The sequence below is a fragment of the Dryas octopetala genome, chromosome 4 (genome assembly GCF_963921425.1).
Source record: "Dryas octopetala chromosome 4, drDryOcto1.1, whole genome shotgun sequence".
Taxonomy (NCBI): domain Eukaryota; kingdom Viridiplantae; phylum Streptophyta; class Magnoliopsida; order Rosales; family Rosaceae; genus Dryas; species Dryas octopetala.
The window spans coordinates 4805859-4829047 of record NC_141369.1 but is presented as its reverse complement, the minus strand read 5'-3'; the positions used below and the strand labels follow the sequence as shown (position 1 = coordinate 4829047).

The following is a 23189-nucleotide window of genomic DNA, read 5'->3' as shown; positions in this document are numbered from 1 at the left end:
AGGTTTTACCTCCTGATTTAGTTTTTCTTTTTAAAGTTTTTGGTAATTTGGAAAATCCAAACTGATCACAGAAATCTCCCATTTCCTTTCCTCTAGAGGATTTTTACTTTTCTAACTGTTTCTTTAACTTCATGTCTGTACATAAGGCTAGACCTTCAGCACAAATTTCAGATATTAAACCTCCAAAAGTAATATGCCCATAAGGAATTCTTCCTCCATTCTTTTTTTTAAGCCTGGTCCTAACCTTTTCAGCAAATAACGGGGGAAGACCAGAAACAAATTTTTCTCTCCAAAATTCTTGATGGCAATCGTCTCTAGTAAAGACTTTGGCAAGAAAAACATATTTGTACCATCTGAATTGGGACAAACTAGAACATTTTAGGTTCATCAGAACCTCTCTAGACCTATCATGCTGCAGATCTATTGTTCCTACAAAATGAAGAGTAATAGTGCAAACCAAGGTGTTTACCCCATCCTCCTCTTGACCTTCTACTTCCATCCCATGTTCTGTTTTTATGATTCTTTTTGTTGCATAAAGGATTTTGTTTCTGGTTTCTTCCTTTAAGAAATCCCACCATTCTCTTAATTGACCTGAGAATCCCGTGACGATGGCTGAAGCCACCTAGCTATCTGAAATACCTGCAGCTTTCCATGCTATAGCATACATCAACATCTGGCGAATAGTATCAACTATTTGGTATTCAGTTCGGCCATCGATATTCCATTCAACTATAGACCCAGCGTCAAAGCTTGCTGAGTCATAGTGAAAGTTGTCTTTGAATCCCATATCAACAGGTGTTGGCCTGTGATAATAATTTCGGGTAAGGGCTATAGGTATTGGGTTTCTTTTAAAAGATATTTTGTTTACTTGGGGATGAGATTCTTCTGGCTGATTTAAGAAAACTTATCGTAAATCTTCTATTTCTGATTCTTCTTTAGATAAGACATTAACAATTGGACCCTTCTTTATATCTAATTTAGACAGCCTTTCAACTATCTCTTCCATCACATCTTTCTGTTGAGTGATTGGTTCTTTCATTTTGTAATTTTCTAATTTTGGTGGTGGTTTGAGCATTACTCCCTAGGTTGGTTAAGGGATTTTGAACTTTCTGCCTTGAAAGTAATTTCTTTGGGGTTTAATTTTTTAATTGAATCCTCTATCCTAGAGGTTTGGGCTCCTAAGGATTGTAGATACAAATTAGTGTAATTTCCTTGAGACAGAACATTCCCCAAATGTTCTGTAGTAACTTTGTCAACTCTTGACAACTGATCAACTTTAAATGGAGAAGCTGTTCCTCCATTAACATCTAAGGCTTCTGCTGGTGGGTGTATTGACCTTACCATTTTTCCTTTTTTTGTCATGTAATTCTTGAAGGAACTTTCTAAAGTATTAATGACTTTCTCATATTCTTCTAACTTGTTTCTTCTGGCGAATCCTTCGAACCAAACAAAGAAAGCTATATGCCTCCTATGTCTTGTTATATTAGCATTGTAGGCTCTATGTAAAACTTCTTTCTGTGCTGAGCAAAAGGTTTGCTCAAACCATTCTCTTTTAGAAGTATTCCTTTGACTCATAAAGGGTGCAAACAAATAGAATCAATTTTACTAGAGATCAAGGATTTACTACATGCATCAAATTAAATCACAAGTGTCACCATTGCATAACTCACAATTAAAGTTTCATCATCCATCTTAACAAAGCAATAAAAAAAACTCAAAACATAATAATAAAGAAAATAAAAAAAATCTAACTTCCATTATAATAATTAAATCCACAATGAAAGCAAGAACAAACTAATTAACTACAGAAAAAAGAAGAAAATCAAAAGAAAAACAAAGAACATCACAGGAGGGTGGCAGCGGCACAAGAGAGAAGAAGAGGAGAGATATAGCAGCAAGGAGTCTCACGACAAAGGTGAGCTAGGGCTGCGGCACATGGTCTCTCATTCTCCCTCAAGTGGCGCCACCCTCTCACTCTCTCTCTCTGAAATTCTGCCTCCCCCCCTCTCTCTAGAGGTGAGGTGAGGATTCCTTGGGAGGCAAGGAGAAGACAAGGTGCGGCTAGGGTTTCATTAAAAGAACATGGGCTTAAGTGAATTTCTTGCTCCTTAAGACTTCTAATTTTCGGCCAAAAGTGGGTCTTGGGCTGATTTGGGCTCTTTTTGGGTGTAACTTATTTTCAACTCGCGGAATTGCTGCACTACATCCACTAAAATGGCCATATCTTGAGTTAGAAAACTCGGAATCAAAATCAGTGAAATTCCCTGCGAAGCTAACATCTGTATCTTTCCAACCATATATGGCATGCTACCTGGTTCTCTCTGGAGAATTACAGAATTGCTGTCGAAATTGGTGCTCTATTTTCCAGGGTTTTGACTTCTTTTTCAGCTAGGATTCCTTGGGCTTTCTCTTTGCATGGCGTGATAGACTTGGGCTGCTAGGTTTAGGCGCATGGGCTTGCATGGGATGCATGGCTTGCGCATGGCTGTATGACTTGGGCTCTTGGACCTTGGAATGACACAACTTCGGCTTCCTCCAATTGGGCTGGCAATAGGCGCATGGCCTTGGTCCTTTGGGCTAGGGTTATGCGCATGGCCCATAGTGCATGGGCTGCATGTGTAGTCTATGTCATGTGATGATGTGGCACGGTTGACCATTGACTTTGACCAAAAGTCAACCTTGACAAAAAAGATTCCCCAAAAGATTATATCTGAGATTCTCTAAAGATTCCTTCCAGATTCTAGATCCTTCTAGCAGATTCCCTCAAGATTCTTTTTCACATTTCTTCCATTTTTAGCTCAAAATAGCCTCATTTAGCTTCTTTCTCCATCATTACTTCATTTAACCTAAAAACACAAAAACAAGACAACAGACACAAAAATATCGAGTTCTAACACTCTAGGTTAGGGAGTTAGTATCATAAAATAACGTAAAATGAACACTCATCACACCCCCAAACTTAGACTTTGCTAGTCCTCGAGCAAAAAAAATAAAGAAAAGACTCAGAAACTCAAAAACAAACTAATTTACTTTCCCAACAACTGACATCATGAGTATGACCAACAATAACATAGTAGAGCAAGACATATATAACATTCATTCTTCAAATTCTAATAATGCTTCAAATAACATACCTTACTCCTCCATTGTGCATATAGGTCATTCTCTTCATAACCCAAGTGTTAGAAAAGCAAGGAATAGATCAACATATACAAAATAGATTCAACTCCAATCCTCACCAAGGCATACTCTCAACAATAAGCACTCAAGAATTGGGTTGATTCGTGCACTCATAAGTATATGTGAGAGAGGTTATGTAATCAAAGACAAATAGCTCACATATTAGCATGAAACAAAGACACATTTGAAAGGAAACATGATCTCATAAAAGGAATATCAAAATACTCGAAATAAAATAAAAAATCATATGCTCCTCTCTCATCTACACTCCACATCAAGAACCACATTTCTCCTAAGGTCAATTAGGACTTTCAAAAGGGTTAGCTTGGGTTAGGTGAGATATAAACAATGAAAAGGGTATACAACAAAGGGTCAGATCTATGAGATTGCAACCAACACAACTCTTAGAGGCATACCTTGCACAATTGCACTACATAGCTTGATCATTTCATTTTTTTTTTCTTTTGGAACCGTCCCTTACACTTCGCTTTTTTTTTTATTTTTTTAGGGTACGGCATACACACTTTTGTAGCACTTTTCATTTTCTTTTGTTTCAAGCTATGCATGAACACTTTTCTTCAACCTCCAAAGTCACAAATCAATGCAACACCATAGATAAAAGAATAATTAGGTCAAGGGATGTAACTCCCCCAAACTTAAGGTTAAACTAGGGTTAGAAAGTAAAGGGTTAACTAAAGGTTAAAAATACAACAAACAGGGCCTAAAATCATTTCCTAGGTTCCATGTAGTTATAAACATGCTTTGCATAGAATAAGAGAGAAGTTCTAGTTCATTGATTCAAATCATGTGTATTTCAAGCATTTGATCAAAAGAATGAATAATGAGATCACACAACGACTTAAATGACAAGAAAGAAATAGAGTGATGTACAACACTCAACAAATGAAGGACAAGGCACAAAAGCTCACTTAGGTCATATAAGTCTACTCTAAAATGTATATGAATCACTAAATCATGCAAATCATAACTCAAACTTATGAAAAGAAGACCTAATCACATAGAATCATAAAATAGGTTATGGAACAATATTAGAAAAAGAAGAACACATATCATATACAACAATGCTAAACATGCTTCTCAATGACCATAAACAATCAATCAACTTGTTGGGGACTTTAAAACCACAATTAAAACAAGAAGACTCAAAACTTTGTTTTTATTTAAAACAATGTCGCAACAAGGTTCTAAGGATTCAACTCCATCATTAGAGTGGAATGAATCTTAGAGAATTGCATTTTGTTGTGGGTGTTGAGACCCTAATTGAAAACAAACAAAAAGAAATTTTTTATTTTTTTTAGAAAAACCTAGAAACCTACAAGCAAAGAAATTGCCTTTCTCCCCAAACTTAAATGACACATTGTCCTCAATGTGAAATAAATAACAAACATGCATGATCAATTTAAGTAAGGGAATCAAAACAACTATCCAACAAAACCAAAAATAATGACAACTAAAAATTAGTCAAATGAAGCAAAAATGAAAGAAATTGTGTACTTGGATTGCAAGCATGGCTCAATTAATGCACAGCCACCATGATCCTCAAAGCAAAGGCGCGGCGTCCTTGGTCTTCTCGACTCACTCCTTTGATTTCTTCAAAAGCTTTGGGTTGCATCCCAAACAACGCTAAGTTTGTACGTCTTCAGCCAGACGTTACCAATCGTCTACTCAAATGTCCTCTTCTTCTCTTTCTTGCTCTCGGCTTTGGAAAGCTCGCCATCCTTCATGGACTCTTTGAACCTTCCAAAAACTCTCAAAAACAATAATTGGTTAGAATAAGAATTAAAGTAGAAAATAGCATTATTAAAACCTAAGAAAAAAAACTAGAAATAAAAACAAATCACCTAACCTAATTCTAATGATAAGTAAAACCAATTGGATGATATTTAGCACCATTCCCCGGCAACGGCGCCAAAAACTTGTTGCTCCTTTTTGTACAACTTGTTTTACTTGGAATTTAGAAACGAATACCAAGTTGTAGCTCGCAAGTATACGAATCACTCATATAAGCATAGCGTATAAGTATGAGGTCGATCTCATGAGGAATAGGTAAATACACATCAAACCAATTCAACTTACCAATTAGATTCACAAAACACACACACACGGCATGGGGGTTTGTAGATTGTGAAACTCACACACACCACACAAACATAAACAATTGCAATGCTAAGAAGTCAAAATCCACACCAATTGATGGAAATACAACCAAGCAATTCAAGATAATGCGTAAATGTAATAAAGTTTATCAGCCGAAGGCCTTTTTGAGGACACTCCTAACCATTGTTCTCCTTATGCATATACTAAGAGCTTCTTAGGCCTCCCCTAGTCAGTTAACTTGCATGTGTCCTAAGAGTTTTGTTAGGCATTCCCTAGGCGCATGTTAACCATACAAGAGTCATTAAGTTTTGTAAAAACGATAAACACATAGCGCATAGCTCTAAATTAATGTACTGTATGTCATTTATGATCCCTTTTCTCATGAGTACGTTCTTAAGATACCCACTTGCTGCCAATTGAAATTATCAACCTTTTGAGCATATTTAATTTCACAACATAATCAAGATGCAATTACCCTAAGGTAGCTAGTCAAAGGGTGCAAACAAATAGAATCAATTTTACTAGAGATCAAGGATTTACTACATGCATCAAATTAAATCACAAGTGTCACCATTGCATAACTCATAATTAAAGTTTCATCATCCATCTTAGCAAAGCAATAAAAAAAACTCAAAACATAATAATAAAGAAAATAAAAAAAAATCTAACTTCCATTATAATAATTAAATCCACAATGAAAGCAAGAACAAACTAATTAACTACATAAAAAGAAGAAAATCAAAAGAAAAACAAAGAACATCACAGGAGGGTGGCAGCGGCACAGGAAAGAAGAAGAGGAGAGACATAGCAGTAAGGAGGCTCACGGCAAAGGTGAGCTAGGGCTGCGGCACATGGTCTCTCATTCTCCCTCAAGTGGCGCCACCCTCTCACTCTCTCTCTCTGAAATTCGGCCTCCCCTCTCTCTCTGAATTCTGAAAATATAAAAATATAGGAACCCTAAACAATGAGAGAATATGATATATTTATAGAGGTGAGGTGAGGATTCCTTGGGAGGCAAGGAGAAGACAAGGTGCGGCTAGGGTTTCATTAAAAGAACATGGGCTTAAGTGAATTTCTTGCTCCATAAGATTTCTAATTTTCGGCCAAAAGTGAGCTTTGGGCTGATTTGGGCTCTTTTTGGGAGTAACTTATTTTCAGCTCGCGGAACTGCTGCGCTACCTCCACTAAAATGGCCATATCTTGAGTTAGAAAACTTGGAATCAAAATCCGTAAAATTCCCTGCGAAGCTAACATCTGTATCTTTCCAACCATATATGGCATACTACCTGGTTCTCTCTGGAGAATTACAAAATTGCTGTCGAAATTGGTGCTCTATTTTCCAGGGTTTTGACTTCTTTTCAGCTAGGATTCCTTGGGCTTTCTCTTTGCATGGCGTGATGGACTTGGGCTGCTAGGTTTAGGCGCATGGGCTTGCATGGGATGCATGGCTTGCGCATGGCTGTATGACTTGGGCTCTTGGACCTTGGAATGGCACAACTTAGGCTTCCTCTAATTGGGCTGGTAATAGGCGCATGGCCTTGATCCTTTGGGCTAGGGTTATGCGCATGGCCCATAGTGCATGGGCTGCATGTGTAGTCCATGTCATGTGATGATGTGGCACGGTTGACCATTGACTTTGACCAAAAGTCAACCTTGACCAAAAAGATTCTCGAAAAAATTATATCTGAGATTCTCTAAAGATTTCTTCCAGATTCCAGATCCTTCTAGTAGATTCCCTCAAGATTTTTTTCCCATTTCTTCCATTTTTAGCTCAAAATAGCCTCATTTAGCTTCTTTCTCCATCATTACTTCATTTACCCTAAAAACACAAAAACAAGACAACAGACATAAAAAGTATCAAGTTCTAACACTCTAGGTTAGGGAGTTAGTATCATAAAATAACGTAATATGAACACTCATCAGATTTGTTCGACATCTTGGTTTTCTAAAGGTCGAATGGGCACTTGGTTCTGAAGTGTCCATCATTCAAGGAAAGAAATTTCATTCCACATAATGGTTTAGGCACGACTACATTAGCCTTTCCTAAGTTTGCCTGAAACAAAGTGGTCTTACCTTTGGATTCTAGGTTATGAGATTCGGGGCACAAAGTATTCATAGCCTTGTAGTACATTCGATAAACTACTGCCTTATAATGGAACCTTTAATTGAAGCTTCAATTTCTGCTTCTGTAACCTGCATAGGATAGAGCATATTTAGAAAAAGAGTGCCAAGAATACAATTTTGAGAAAGGTCTCTTACCATCAGAAAGGGTGTTTCTAGGCAAATCCCACCATTGCAAACTGCTGCATTTGACAACTTGTAATCTATCTGCATCCTTTTTCCATTGGCTGCATTTAAGGTTTAGGTAGTTTTTGAGAAATATTTAGTTGGAACTAAGTCTTCTTTTAAGCAGTTCAAATCTGCTCTTGAGTCCATTAAGGCTGTAGTTGAAAATTCATAATTTTGGTTTATCAAAATGTTTATTTCAACAAACCATCTTTGGGAAAAGACCTTATCAATTTGGTTGATATAATTTAGGCTATTCATGCCTTCATTTTCTTTCAAAAGTGATTATATTATTAAAACTTGTGAAAGAACTGTTGCTATTTCTGATGCTCATGAAAATTTTCAGTTGTTTTCACCATAATGCTTAAGGAGCATAAAAAAGAGATTTTAAATATCTTCATATAGGGTTAGTACAGGTTGCTGTAAAACATTTAACAAGAATTGGACTTAAGACTTCTGTTCTCATTTGTGTTAGAGACTGTAGACACAATGTTTTTTCAGATTCCCTCTTAGGGGTGGTCGAATCTTCTCTATGCGATGGGCCAGTTTTGTTTAATTGTTTCCCAAATTTCTCAATATCTCTTGCAGATGAAGGAGCCTTAAAGGCTTTAACTTTGAATATCCAAACCCAAGGGTTTGATGAAAATTTTAGGTTTCTCTTTAAACAGCAAGAAAAGAGATAGTTGAAAGGGATTAAATAGCACGAAAAGAGATAGTTTTCTTTGTTCAAAAAAATCATGTTTATCATCTCCAAATTACAAGAAAAGAGAAGAAGAAAAGCCAAAACCCTAGGAGAGCTCACGCCTCCAAGCTACAGCCCCTCTCTCTCTTTTTCTGATTTTTTTCTCCAAGTCTGGGAAACCTAGAACTCAGCAAGAGTTTGATTTAAATAGGTAAGTGTAGCTGATCCCTATAGACTTGCATGTAGCTGATTTCCTCCCCTAATAAGCCTCCAATAAATCAGAAATTAAAAGGAGATAAATAAGGTAATTAAAAATATGATTTTTAGAGCCAAATTTGGAAGGAAATTCTTTGCAAGGTGCGGCCAGCCTTTCACTTAGCACACACGCCACTTCTCTTATGGTTTGGGCTGGGCTTTTACTTCTTTCATGCTCTTGGACCCTCTCTTGGTCTTGGGCTTCTCTTTAAACAGCAAATACTCATTTAAGCTCAAAATGGGATGATTTGCATCCATTTGTTACCTATGGGCTTTCCACCTACAAAAGAGAGAAACACAAATAAATAACACAAAATATAGGGACTAAGTACTAAATACATGAAGATAGAGGGCCTAAAATGCACACATTTAAGGACCTAACAGGTCTCTCTTTCTCCCTCAAGTGGCGCCACCCTCTCTCTCTCTCTCTCTATTCGGCTGCTCCCTCTCTGTTCTATGAATTTTGTGAACTAATGAATTGTTTTAATTATGAGAGAATGAGATATATTTATAGAGGTAGGGTGAGGATTCCTTGGGAGGCAAGGAGGAGGCAAGGTGCAGCTAGGGTTTTAATTAAAAGAAAATGGGCTGCTGCAACAAGCAAGTGGCGTGATGGGCTTAAATTCAGCTAGCATGCGCATGGGCTTTAGGTGTTGGCGTGATGGCTGAATGGGATGGGCTGCATGGAAATGGCGTGATGGGCTACCATCTCACCATCCTTCTCATTTCGACTTCACCTAGGCCCAAAGCCCAATTGACTTCATTGTTGATGTGTTTTCTTAGAACAAAATAAACAATTATCTCATTCTAAGTTTACTCGCAAGTGCACGAATCGCATCAGTAGCAAAGCGTACAAGCACGAGGTCGATCCCACAGGGAATGGTTAATATACAACAAATCAGTGCAAATAATCACTAGAATAACTAAATGGGGGGTTTTGAAAGATGGAAACACACGCACACATCACCACACGCACACACACTTTATTCTATCTTGCAATGTTAAGTTTTCAGTTTCAAATCAGATAAGCATGCAATAACCATCCAAGGCTAATGACAGTTAATTTGAACACAACATATTAAAGTTTGACAGCTAAAAAGGTTTGGCTAGTTACTTTCTCGCCATTGTTCTCCTAATGCATAAACTAAGAGCTTCTTGGGCCTTCCTTAGCTAGTTAACGTACATGTTCCCTAGTTCAAGCTAAGGCAGCTGTTACCCATGCAGGAGTCATTAAGTTTTATGAGAACGTCAAACATGCACAACATATAAGCTTTGACTATTTCCTTATAGAGGTCGCCCAACCCCACTACCAAGAATAATCCCTTATTCCCTTGTTACTTGTGGTTTAGTGTCTTTGACTATTTCACAGCTAAACCTAACGGATAAACTAGATGCAATTACCCTAAGGTGGCCAGTCAAAGGATGCAAACAACTAGTGACGGGGGTTCTAATAGATAGTGGAAATTTAATATGCGCAAACATCAAACTAACAGACCAAGAGACGGATAAACGATTTGTTAAAGCATACGAATCCATTAATCAACCTACGACTAACATGCAAGATAGAATAACTAACCTACATAATTAAATAAAACAATTAAAAACAGAAACTAACAAATAAACAAAGTCCCAATTCATGCTTGCAAAAGGAAATCAGAAACGCAAATTAAACAAACTTAGAAACCTAAACTAAACAACTAATTTAAAGTGCATAAATTAAATGAAATCAGAAACGTAAAGTACACAAGATTAAATGCATGCACGAATTTAAATCAGCAACACAAAGTTAAAGTAACAACTAAACAATTAAATTAGATTACATAAATTAAATTGCATAAACATAAACAACTAACTAAAATCAGAACCAAGGCTATAACTAATGAAATTAAGAAACTTAATTAAATAAATTCAGAGTCACAAGATAATTAATTCAGCAACATAAACTAACTTGAAATCAGAAAACTAGAAGAAAAATCAAAGAAACCAAGTGAGAGGGCTGCGGCAAGGCAAGAGAGAAGGCAACCTCCACAAGCAATTGGCTCACGGCTAGGGTGAGCTAGGGCTTGCGGCAATGGGGTCCTCCTTCCTTGCTTCCACGCCTCTCCTCTCTCTCTCTCAATTTCGGCTAGCTCTCCCTAAAACAAAACTCAATTCTGAAATTAAAACCTAGAACAGAAAAATAAACTAGAGACCTAAAGAGATTTCGGCTGGAGTAGGAGGTGAGAAAAAGGATTTTCAAAGTTCTGAATGGAGGGGGTTTAAATAGGAGAACATTCCTTGAGAGGCAAGGAGGCTGAAGCTTGCGGCTGCTAGGTATTTCCCTTTCCTAGTTCCTTGCGGCTGATGAGTGTGCATTTTGCATCACTTTATGATACTAATTCCTTAACCTAGAGTGTTAGAACTCGCTATTTTGTGTTTCTTGTCTTGTTTTTGTGTTTTCAGGTCAAATGAAGCAGAAATGAGAAAAAGAAGCAAATGGGGCCATTTTGGGACATTTCCTGGTCAAACCAGGAAAACGAGTGAAATCCTGGTCAAACCAGGAAAAGTGCAGAAATCCTAGTCAAATGAGGATTCCTAGTCACACTAGGAAACATCAAGTCCAGAACCATCATTGCGGAGCCAGAAATGTGAAATCCTGATTCGAACAGGAAATCCTGGTTGAACTAGGAAACCTAACCCGACTAGGGAAAGGAGTCCTAGTGACACTAGGAGACCCCAGGGGCAATATGGTCATTACGAGAAGTCGAAATGGATAAGGAATCTCTCATTTTCAAGAAATCCTAGTTGCACCAGGAAATGTTTTTCAAGGTTCCAGAAGCTTCCAGAAGGTGGTGGACATCCATGGAAATGAATGGAGGGAAGAAATGAATTTGAATTCAAATGGAAATGAGGGGCAAAATGGGAAGTCAAAAGTGGAGGGCCCATGGGCCCTAGGGATGCCGAACCAAGTGGGCCATGCATGCACATGCATGGGCCCAAACCCTAGCAGCCCAAAAGCCACACGCAAGGGGGTAGATGGCAGCCATGCATGCGCATGCATGCCATGCAAACCCTAGCAAGACAAGGGGCCATGCGCAAGCCCAAGGTGGAAGCCCATGGAGTGAAACCCTAGCCCATCTTGTGCAAGCAACTGAAGCCCAACATGGAAGCCCAACATGCAAGCCCAAAGCCCAAGTCTACCAGCCCATGCGCCAAGGAGGGACCCTAGCTAGGCTAGGCGTGAGCCACTTAAGCCCAAAGGGAGCAGCCCATGCCGCAAGCCCAAGGAGCAGCCAGCCCTAGCTGATGCCGCAAGGAACTAGGAGAGCAAACCCTAGCCAGCCGCAACTTCCTCTTCCTTGCCTCTCAAGGAAGGCTTCTCCTATTTAAACCCCCTCGTTCAGACTTTTAGAGGACACTTTTTCTCTCCTCCTCCAGCCGAAATCATTCTCTCCCTCCTAGTTTTATTTTTCTGTTTTAGGGTTTTATTTTCAGCTTTTATTTCTCTTGTAAGGTGAGCCGAATTCAGAGAGAGGTTTAGAGAGAGGGTGGCGTGACAAGTGAGAGGGAAGTACCACCTGCTGCCGCAAGCCCAAGCTCACCTTGCCGTGAGCCAATTGCTTGTGCTAGGTGCCCCCTTCTCCCTCTCTCCTTGCCGCAGCCCCCATTTGTTTGCACCTCTGATTTTTGCTTTCTTTTTCCTTCTAGTTTCAGATTTATTGTTGAATAATGGTTTCTGAATTTATTTAATTTGAGTTTCTGAATTTAATTAGTTTATAGCTTTGGTTTTATTTAATGCATGTTTCAGATTTTAATTAGTTTATATTTGTCAATCTAGTTTAGTTGTGTTTCTGATTTTTATTAGTGCTTGCATTTAATCTTGTGTACTTTACGTTTCTGATTTCATTTAATTCATGCACTTTAAATTAGTTGTTTAGTTTATGTTGTTAAGTTTGTTTAATTAGCGTTTCTGATTTCCGTTAGCAAGCATGAATTGGGATTTTATTTATTTGTTGCTGTTTTGTTTCTTTTATTTATTTGTTTTAATTATGTAGGTTAGTTATTCTATCTTGCATGTTAGTCGTAGGTTGATTAATGGATTCGTATGCTTTAACAAATCGTTTATCCGTCTCTTGGTCTGTTAGTTTGATGTTTGCGCATATTAAATTTCCACTATCTATTAAAACCCCCGTCACGAGTTGTTTGCATCCTTTGACTGGCCACCTTAGGGTAATTGCATCTAGTTTATCTGTTAGGTTTAGCTGTGAAATAGTCAAAGACACTAAACCACAAGTAACAAGGGAATAAGGGATTATTCTTGGTAGTGGGGTTGGGCGACCTCTATAAGGAAATAGTCAAAGCTTATATGTTGTGCATGTTTGACGTTCTCATAAAACTTAATGACTCCTGCATGGGTAACAGCTGCCTTAGCTTGAACTAGGGAACATGTAGGTTAACTAGCTAAGGAAGGCCCAAGAAGCTCTTAGTTTATGCATTAGGAGAACAATGGCGAGAAAGTAACTAGCCAAACCTTTTTAGCTGTCAAACTTTAATATGTTGTGTTCAAATTAACTGTCATTAGCCTTGGATGGTTATTGCATGCTTATCTGATTTGAAACCGAAAACTTAACATTGCAAGATAGAATAAAGTGTGTGTGCGTGTGGTGATGTGTGCGTGTGTTCCATCTTTCCAAAACCCCCCTTTTAGTTATTCTAGTGATTATTTGCATTGATTTATTGTATATTAACCATTCCCTGTGGGATCGACCTCGTGCTTGTACGCTTTGCTACTGATGCGATTCGTGCACTTGCGAGTAAACTTAAAATGAGATAATTGTTTATTTTGTTCTAAGAAAACACATCAACAGCGGCTTCAGCTAGGGTTAGCTGACTAGGGCCTTGCGGCATGGGCTTCCCCCTTTGGGCTTAAGTGGCTCACGCCTAGCCTAGCTAGGGTCCCTCCTTGGCGCCTGGGCTGGTAGTCTTGGGCTTTGGGCTTGCATGTTGGGCTTCCATGTTGGGCTTCAGTTGCTTGCACAAGATGGGCTAGGGTTTCACTCCATGGGCTTCCATCTTGGGCTTGTCACCTTGGGCTTGCGCATGGCCCCTTGTCTGCTAGGGTTTGCATGGCATGCATGCGCATGAATGGGCTGCCATCTTCCTCCTTGCGCATGGCCTTTGGGCTGCTAGGGTTTGGGCCCATGCATGTGCATGCATGGCCCACTTGGTTCGGCATCCCTAGGGCCCATGGGCCCTCCACTTTTGACTTCCCATTTTGCCCTTCATTTCCATTTGAATTCAAATTCATTTCTTCCCTCCATTCATTTCCATGGATGTCCACCACCTTCTGGAAGCTTCTGGAACCTTGAAAAACATTTCCTGGTGCAACTAGGATTCCTTGAAAATGAGAGATTCCTGATGAGTGTTCATTTTACGCTATTTTATGATACTAACTCCCTAACCTAGAGTGTTAGAACTCGATCCTTTTGTGTCTGTTGTCTTGTTTTTGTGTTTTTAGGTCGAATGAAGCATAAATAGGAAATAGGAGCAAATGGAGCCGTTTTGGGACATTTCCTGGTCAAACTAGGAAAATGGGTCAATTCCTGGTCAAACTAGGAAAAGAGCTAAAATCCTAGTCAAATGAAGATTCCTAGTCACACTAGGAAACATCAAGTCCAGAACCATCATTGTCGAGCCAGAAATGAGAAATCCTGATTGGAACAGGAATTCCTGGTTGAACTAGGAAACCTAACCCTACTAGGGAAAGGAGTCCTAATGACACTAGGAGACTCCAGGGGCAATATGGTCATTACGAGAAGTCAAAATGGATAAGGAATCTTTCATTTACAAGAAATCCTAGTTGGACTAGGAAAGGTTGGTCAAAGTCAACTCAATCAAGTCAAGGTTCCAAAAGCTTCTAGAAGGTGGTGGACATCCATGGAATCAAATGGAGGGAAGAAATGAATTCGAATCCAAGAAGGAGAGAGGGGTAAAATTGGAAGTCAAAGTCAATGGTCAAGGGTCAACCATATCATGTCATGAAGTCAATTGGGCTTTGGGCCTAGGTGAAGTCGAAATCCACAAGAATGGTGAGGTGGCAGCCCAAAACATTATTTGCATGCTTGTAGCCCATTCAGCCCAAGTCATATAGCCATGCGCAAGCCATGCATTCCTAAAGCCCATCACGCCACTTGCTTGTGGCAGCCAGCCCATGTTCTTTTAAAGGAAACCCTAGCCCATCACGCCTACAAAGAGAAAGCCCAAGACATCCTAGCTGAAAAAGAAGTCAAAACCCTGGAAAATAGAGCACCAATTTCGACAGCAATTCTGTAATTCTCCAGAACGAATCAGGTAGCATGCCATATATGGTTGGAAAGATACGGATGTTAGCTTCGCAGGGAATTTTACGGATTTCGATTCCGAGTTTTCTAGCTCAAGATATGGTCATTTTAGTGGAGGTAGCGCAGCAGTTCCGCGAGCTGAAAACGGAGTTACGCCCAAAAAGAGCCCAAATCAGCCCAAGGCCCATGTTTGGCCGAAAATTATAAGTCTTGGTGTGCAAGGAATGCACTTATCCCACATTGAAGAGAAAGAGAAATCTCAGCCCCACTCTCCTCTATAAATACATCTCTATAGCTCAAAGAGAGGGAGCTCTCTCTGAAATTTCAGAAACCCTAGCCTAGTCTCTCTCTCTTTCTTGCCGCACACCCTAGCCTCCATTCTCTCTCTTTCTTTTCTCACGCACCCTAGGAACTCTAGCAGCCCCCATTATTTATTTTCCTTTCAAGCCACAGCCACCAGCCCTCTACCTCTTCTCTTTATTTTTGTGCCGAACCCTAGGAGGAAGGAGGAGTGCCATCTTGCGCCGCCGCTGCTGCCACCTTGTGCCGTCGCTGCTGCCACCTTGTGCCGCCGCCGCTGCCACCTCTTGCCGCCGCTGCTGCCACTCTCTAGGGATGTTCTTTTATTTTTTTTTTGGAATTCTTATTTCTTTTGTTTGATTCTAGTTTTTAATTGTTTTGTTTAATTAGTTTGCTTTCCAACATGGATTGTGAATTTATTTATATTATTCTGATTTTCTTTTCTATTTTAATTATGTAGGTTTATTTATTCTATCTTGCATGTTAGTTGTAGGTTGATTAATGGATTTGCATGTTCTAACAAATCGTTTATCCGTCTCTTGGTCTGTTAGTTTGATGTTTGCACATATTAAATTTCCACTATCTATTAAAACCCCCGTCACTAGTTGTTTGCATCCTTTGACTGGCCACCTTAGGGTAATTGCATCTAGTTTATTTGTTAGGTTTAGCTGTGAAATAGTCAAAGACACTAAACCACAAGTAACAAGGGAATAAGGGATTATTCTTGGTAGTGGGGTTGGGCGACCTCTATAAGGAAATAGTCAAAGCTTATATGTTGTGCATGTTTGACGTTCTCATAAAACTTAATGACTCTTGCATGGGTAACAGCTGCCTTAGCTTGAACTAGGGAACATGTAGGTTAACTGGCTAAGGAAGGCCCAAGAAGCTCTTAGTTTATGCATTAGGAGAACAATGGCGAGAAAGTAACTAGCCAAACCTTTTTAGCTGTCAAACTTTAATATGTTGTGTTCAAATTAACTGTCATTAGCCTTGGATGGTTATTGCATGCTTATCTGATTTGAAACCGAAAACTTAACATTGCAAGATAGAATAAAGGGTGTGTGTGTGTGGTGTAGTGTGCGTGTGGTGATGTGTGCGTGTGTTTTCATCTCTTAAAACCCCCCATTTAGTTATTCTATTGATTAATTGAATTGATTTGTTGTGTATTATCCATTCCCTGTGGGATCGACCTCGTGCTTGTACGCTTTGCTACTAATGCGATTCGTGCACTTGCGAGTATACTTGGAATGAAATAGATGTTTATTTTGTTCTAAGAAAACATTCAACAAGTTTTTGGCGCCGTTGCCGGGGAATGGTGTCTAATATCAATGAATTGATTTGATTAATCATTAGAATTAGGATATATTAGTTAGATTTGTTTTTGGTTAGTTTTTAGTTTAAATAAATGTCGTGACTTTACAAGCATATTCTCTACTGATTTGGTGTTTGCTTTTGTAGATGCCTAGAGCAACTATGGGAGAAAGAGAAAGAGAAGACGCAAGTAGAGGAATGGCAATGTCAGGCTGAAAGACAGTAAATCAAGCGCTGATTGGGAGGCAACCCGAGCTTTTTCAAGAATCCAAGAGATCAGTATAGACCAAGGAGGCCGTGCGTACACTTGGAGTGTCCCACTTGCATCCGCAAGTAAACAATTCTTCTATTCTTGCTTCATTTGACCATCTTATTTCATTTGTGTGTTTATTTGGTTGCAATTTCCCTATTGCTTATTTTGAGCATTCATGCATTTAATTTGTATATATTGAGGGCAATGTATCATTTAAGTTTGGGGGGAAAGCAATGGTGTCGTAGCTTGTTTATTAGGTTTTTGTTTTTAAATTTTGAAAGAAAAAAAAAAGAAGGTTTTGTTTCTTTTGTTTTTAAACTTAGGGAGTCAAATCCCACATCAAAATGCAATTTTCTAAAATTTATTCCACCCTAATGATGGAATTGAATCTTTAGAACCTTGTTGCAACATTGTTTTTAAAGTGATTTGAGTCTTTTATGTGTTTTGGTTAGTTTTTGAGTCCCCAACAAGTTGATTGATTGTTTATGGCTTTTGAGAAGCATGTTTAGCATTGTGTGTATGATATGTATTCTTCTTTTTCTAATATTGTTCCATAACCTATTTTATGATTCTATGTGATTGGGCCTTATTTTCATGAACTTGAGTTGTGATTTGCATGATTTAGTGATTCATATGCATCTTAGAGTAGACTTATATGACCCATGTGAAGTTTTGAGCTTTGTCCTTCATTTCGCGAGTGTTGTACATGACTCTATTCTTTTCTCGTTATTTAAGTCGTTGTATGATCTCATTGTTTTTGATCAAATGCTTGGAATGTATTTATTTTTGAATCAATGAACTAGAACTTCTTTCTTATTCTAGGCAAAGCATGTTTATAACTACATGAATCTTAGAAGATGATTTTAGGCCATGTTTGTTTTACCTATAGCCTAAAAAGCCAACCCTTATGTGTTTTATCCCTAGTTAACCATTTTGAGCCTTATAGCTTTTTCTTTGTTTACCCATACTATATACCCAAACCCTAAGTTTGGGGGTGCTATACCCCTTTACCCCTTTTACCCTATTATGGTATTGCAATGTGTTTTATTGATTGAGGTCGAAAAAAAAAAAATGAAAATGCATAGCTTATACAAAAATGTGTTGAGATTGTATGTACACCGTGCCCAAAAAAAAAAAAAAAAAAAAAAAAAAAAAAAAAGAAAGAGATGGGACGGTTTCAAAAGAAGAATTAAGCAAAAGTGTTCAAATTGAGCTATGTAGTGCAAAGAAGCAAGGTATGCCTCAAAATGTTCTATTGTCCTTGCAATTCCATAGTTTATAGCCTTTTGTTTATCCCTTCCATTTCAATATCATACCTTACCCTAAACCTTCATTATAACCCCTATGAAGCCCTAATTGATTTTAAGAGAAGTGCAGTTCGTAATGTGGAGTCTAGGAGGGAAGGAAGCTTATGGTTATTGATTTTATTTCAAGTGTTTTGATTTTCCTTTCCATGAGATCTTGTTTCCTTTCAAATGTGCCTATCTTTCATGCTAATATGTGAGCTATTTCTCTTTGATTACATAACTTCTCTCACATATCCTTTGAGTGCACAATTCAACCCAATTCTTGAGTGCTTTATTGTTGAGAGTATATCTTGGTAAGGATTGGAGTTGAATCTATTTTGAATATGTTGATCTATTTCTTGCTTGTCCAACACTTGGGTTATGAAGAGAATGACCTATATGCACAATGGAGGAGTAAGGTATGTTCTTTGAAACATTATTAGAATTTGAAGAATGAATATTATATATGCCTTGCTCTACTATGTTATTGTTGGTCATACTCATGATGTCAATTGTTGGGAAAGTAAGTTAGTTTGTTTGTTTTTGAGTCTTTGAGTCTTTTTCTTTATTTTCTTTGCTCGAGGACTAGCAAAGTCTAAGTTTGGGGGTGTGATGAGTGTTCATTTTACGCTATTTTATGATACTAACTCCCTAACCTAGAGTGTTAGAACTCGATCCTTTTGTGTCTGTTGTCTTGTTTTTGTGTTTTTAGGTCGAATGAAGCATAAATAGGAAATAGGAGCAAATGGAGCCGTTTTGGGACATTTCCTGGTCAAACTAGGAAAATGGGTCAATTCCTGGTCAAACTAGGAAAAGAGCTAAAATCCTAGTCAAATGAAGATTCCTAGTCACACTAGGAAACATCAAGTCCAGAACCATCATTGTCGAGCCAGAAATGAGAAATCCTGATTGGAACAGGAATTCCTGGTTGAACTAGGAAACCTAACCCTACTAGGGAAAGGAGTCCTAATGACACTAGGAGACTCCAGGGGCAATATGGTCATTACGAGAAGTCAAAATGGATAAGGAATCTTTCATTTACAAGAAATCCTAGTTGGACTAGGAAAGGTTGGTCAAAGTCAACTCAATCAAGTCAAGGTTCCAAAAGCTTCTAGAAGGTGGTGGACATCCATGGAATCAAATGGAGGGAAGAAATGAATTCGAATCCAAGAAGGAGAGAGGGGTAAAATTGGAAGTCAAAGTCAATGGTCAAGGGTCAACCATATCATGTCATGAAGTCAATTGGGCTTTGGGCCTAGGTGAAGTCGAAATCCACAAGAATGGTGAGGTGGCAGCCCAAAACATTATTTGCATGCTTGTAGCCCATTCAGCCCAAGTCATATAGCCATGCGCAAGCCATGCATTCCTAAAGCCCATCACGCCACTTGCTTGTGGCAGCCAGCCCATGTTCTTTTAAAGGAAACCCTAGCCCATCACGCCTACAAAGAGAAAGCCCAAGACATCCTAGCTGAAAAAGAAGTCAAAACCCTGGAAAATAGAGCACCAATTTCGACAGCAATTCTGTAATTCTCCAGAACGAATCAGGTAGCATGCCATATATGGTTGGAAAGATACGGATGTTAGCTTCGCAGGGAATTTTACGGATTTCGATTCCGAGTTTTCTAGCTCAAGATATGGTCATTTTAGTGGAGGTAGCGCAGCAGTTCCGCGAGCTGAAAACGGAGTTACGCCCAAAAAGAGCCCAAATCAGCCCAAGGCCCATGTTTGGCCGAAAATTATAAGTCTTGGTGTGCAAGGAATGCACTTATCCCACATTGAAGAGAAAGAGAAATCTCAGCCCCACTCTCCTCTATAAATACATCTCTATAGCTCAAAGAGAGGGAGCTCTCTCTGAAATTTCAGAAACCCTAGCCTAGTCTCTCTCTCTTTCTTGCCGCACACCCTAGCCTCCATTCTCTCTCTTTCTTTTCTCACGCACCCTAGGAACTCTAGCAGCCCCCATTATTTATTTTCCTTTCAAGCCACAGCCACCAGCCCTCTACCTCTTCTCTTTATTTTTGTGCCGAACCCTAGGAGGAAGGAGGAGTGCCATCTTGCGCCGCCGCTGCTGCCACCTTGTGCCGTCGCTGCTGCCACCTTGTGCCGCCGCCGCTGCCACCTCTTGCCGCCGCTGCTGCCACTCTCTAGGGATGTTCTTTTATTTTTGTTTTGGAATTCTTATTTCTTTTGTTTGATTCTAGTTTTTAATTGTTTGGTTTAATTAGTTTGCTTTCCAACATGGATTGGGAATTTATTTATATTATTCTGATTTTCTTTTCTATTTTAATTATGTAGGTTTATTTATTCTATCTTGCATGTTAGTTGTAGGTTGATTAATGAATTTGCATGTTCTAACAAATCGTTTATCCGTCTCTTGGTCTGTTAGTTTGATGTTTGCACATATTAAATTTCCACTATCTATTAAAACCCCCGTCACTAGTTGTTTGCATCCTTTGACTGGCCACCTTAGGGTAATTGCATCTAGTTTATTTGTTAGGTTTAGCTGTGAAATAGTCAAAGACACTAAACCACAAGTAACAAGGGAATAAGGGATTATTCTTGGTAGTGGGGTTGGGCGACCTCTATAAGGAAATAGTCAAAGCTTATATGTTGTGCATGTTTGACGTTCTCATAAAACTTAATGACTCCTGCATGGGTAACAGCTGCCTTAGCTTGAACTAGGGAACATGTAGGTTAACTGGCTAAGGAAGGCCCAAGAAGCTCTTAGTTTATGCATTAGGAGAACAATGGCGAGAAAGTAACTAGCCAAACCTTTTTAGCTGTCAAACTTTAATATGTTGTGTTCAAATTAACTGTCATTAGCCTTGGATGGTTATTGCATGCTTATCTGATTTGAAACCGAAAACTTAACATTGCAAGATAGAATAAAGGGTGTGTGTGTGTGGTGTAGTGTGCGTGTGGTGATGTGTGCGTGTGTTTTCATCTCTTAAAACCCCCCATTTAGTTATTCTATTGATTAATTGAATTGATTTGTTGTGTATTATCCATTCCCTGTGGGATCGACCTCGTGCTTGTACGCTTTGCTACTAATGCGATTCGTGCACTTGCGAGTATACTTGGAATGAAATAAATGTTTATTTTGTTCTAAGAAAACATTCAACAATTCCTTATCCATTTCGACTTCTCGTAATGACCATATTGCCCCTGGGGTCTCCTAGTGTCACTAGGACTCCTTTCCCTAGTTGGGTTAGGTTTCCTAGTTCAACCAGGATTTCCTGTTCGAATCAGGATTTCACATTTCTGGCTCCGCAATGATGGTTCTGGACTTGATGTTTCCTAGTGTGACTAGGAATCCTCATTTGACTAGGATTTCTGCACTTTTCCTGGTTTGACCAGGATTTCACTCGTTTTCATGGTTTGACCAGGAAATGTCCCAAAATGGCTCCATTTGCTTCTTTTTCTCATTTCTGCTTCATTTGACCTGAAAACACAAAAACAAGACAAGAAACACAAAATAGCGAGTTCTAACACTCTAGGTTAAGGAATTAGTATCATAAAGTGATGCAAAATGCACACTCATCATTCATGACTTGGCATAGTTGACCCTTGACCATTGATTTTGACTTCCAATTTCGCCCCTTTCTCCCTCTTGGATTTGAATTCATTTCTTCACTCCATTTGATTCCATGGATGTCCAATACCTTCTAGAAGCTTCTGGAACATTGACTTGATAGAGTTGACTTTGACCAACCTTTCGTAGTCTCACTAGGATTCCTTGTAGATGTAGGATTCCTTGTCCATTTCAACTTCTCATAATCACCATATTGCCCCTAGTGATTCCTAGTATCATTAGGACTCATTTCCCTAGTAGGGTTAGGTTTTCTAGTTCAACCAGGAATTCCTACTCCAATTAGGGTTTTTCATTTCTGGCTTGACAATAATGTTTCTAAGCTTGATGTTTCCTCGTGTGACTAGAAATCCTCATTTGACTAGGATTTTTGCTCTTTTCCTAGTTTGAACATGAAATGTGACAGGACCGCCTCCGGATTCCACCCTGAAACCCGGAAAGGTCCTGCGGGAATCCAAATTCAAGGAAAATCCTACCGAAAATTCGGCAGAACCTCCCCTGAAAATGGACTAACCCAGAAATTTTATACCTGTTAAAAAAACACTTCTATACAGCAACCACCTCTACCACAACCAAAATAGGGTCTCAGACCCAACAATTTCAAAGAAAAACCATCTAAGAATTTTAAGTGTGATCATCAGAGCCACTATCCTAATACAAGGAATTTTTGCAATAATATTAACTGGTGCCTACAGGGTCCGATTTGAGAGATGGATGTAACTGCCTCGACGTGTTTGGCTCGACCTCCACCAAAGCTATTACCTGGGGGGACAATTTAAAACAAAACGAGATAAACCGTGAGACAAACTCAGTGAGTGGATAGTTTAATAGAAATGAAAATAAAAATAAACTTTCTGTTTCAGAAAATCCTTCAAAACCACATTTAGCACCAAGACCTCACGTCACTCTCTGAAATCCCCCAGTTTTAAAATCATTTCCAAACTTTAAGCGAGTTATAAAACTAATGAGACTCAAAGCAAAGATAAATCAAAACTCATTTCTCAAAAGTCACCCGTCTAAATAAACAAAGTCATAGTAATAATAAAATCGAAATCATTATAAAACTCGAAACGTAGTTCTCACTTAAAATTCATATTTAAACTCTTGAAAATACCAATTTCATTTTCCACCATGCTATATACCCTGAATAACCTGGCCATACACCTGTGCGGAATTCCTGCATCGCACAGGCAGGCAATATCCTGGCCATACACACGCGTGGAGTAAATCCAACACGTGCAGGCAATATCCTGGCCATACACACGCGTAAATAAAATCAGCACGTGCAGGCAATATCCTGGCCATACACACGTGTGAATAAAATCAGCACGTGCAGGCAAATCCTGGTCATACGTGCACGCAGAGCAGCCCCCAAAGGGCGAAGCATCCCGACACACGGCCCAAAGCCTATATGTGTGCCGTGATGGGTCCCAAAGACCTATTAAATCTGATAACCTGGAGGGTACTGCAAAGGTGGTATAAAAACTATTTTTCCATAACCCAAATAAATCCTTTTTCCACCAAGAATAGAATAATTGTACTTTTCCAAGAAACTTTAAATCCATAAACTTATTGCATAAATTCCAACTTCAAAATAAGTTATCCTCCA

General features: G+C 38.9%; 1 protein-coding gene across 1 annotated transcript in view; it reads right to left on the bottom strand.

Moving 5' to 3' along the window:
- Positions 1 to 23189, bottom strand: part of LOC147286275 (uncharacterized) — a 43484-nt gene that overhangs the window by 5221 nt on the left and 15074 nt on the right. Inside the window, exon 4 of the mRNA XM_086240729.1 lies at positions 640 to 803. Within this exon, the coding sequence (XP_086096855.1) occupies positions 640 to 803 (164 nt within the window). The remainder of the gene's footprint in view (positions 1 to 639; positions 804 to 23189) is intronic.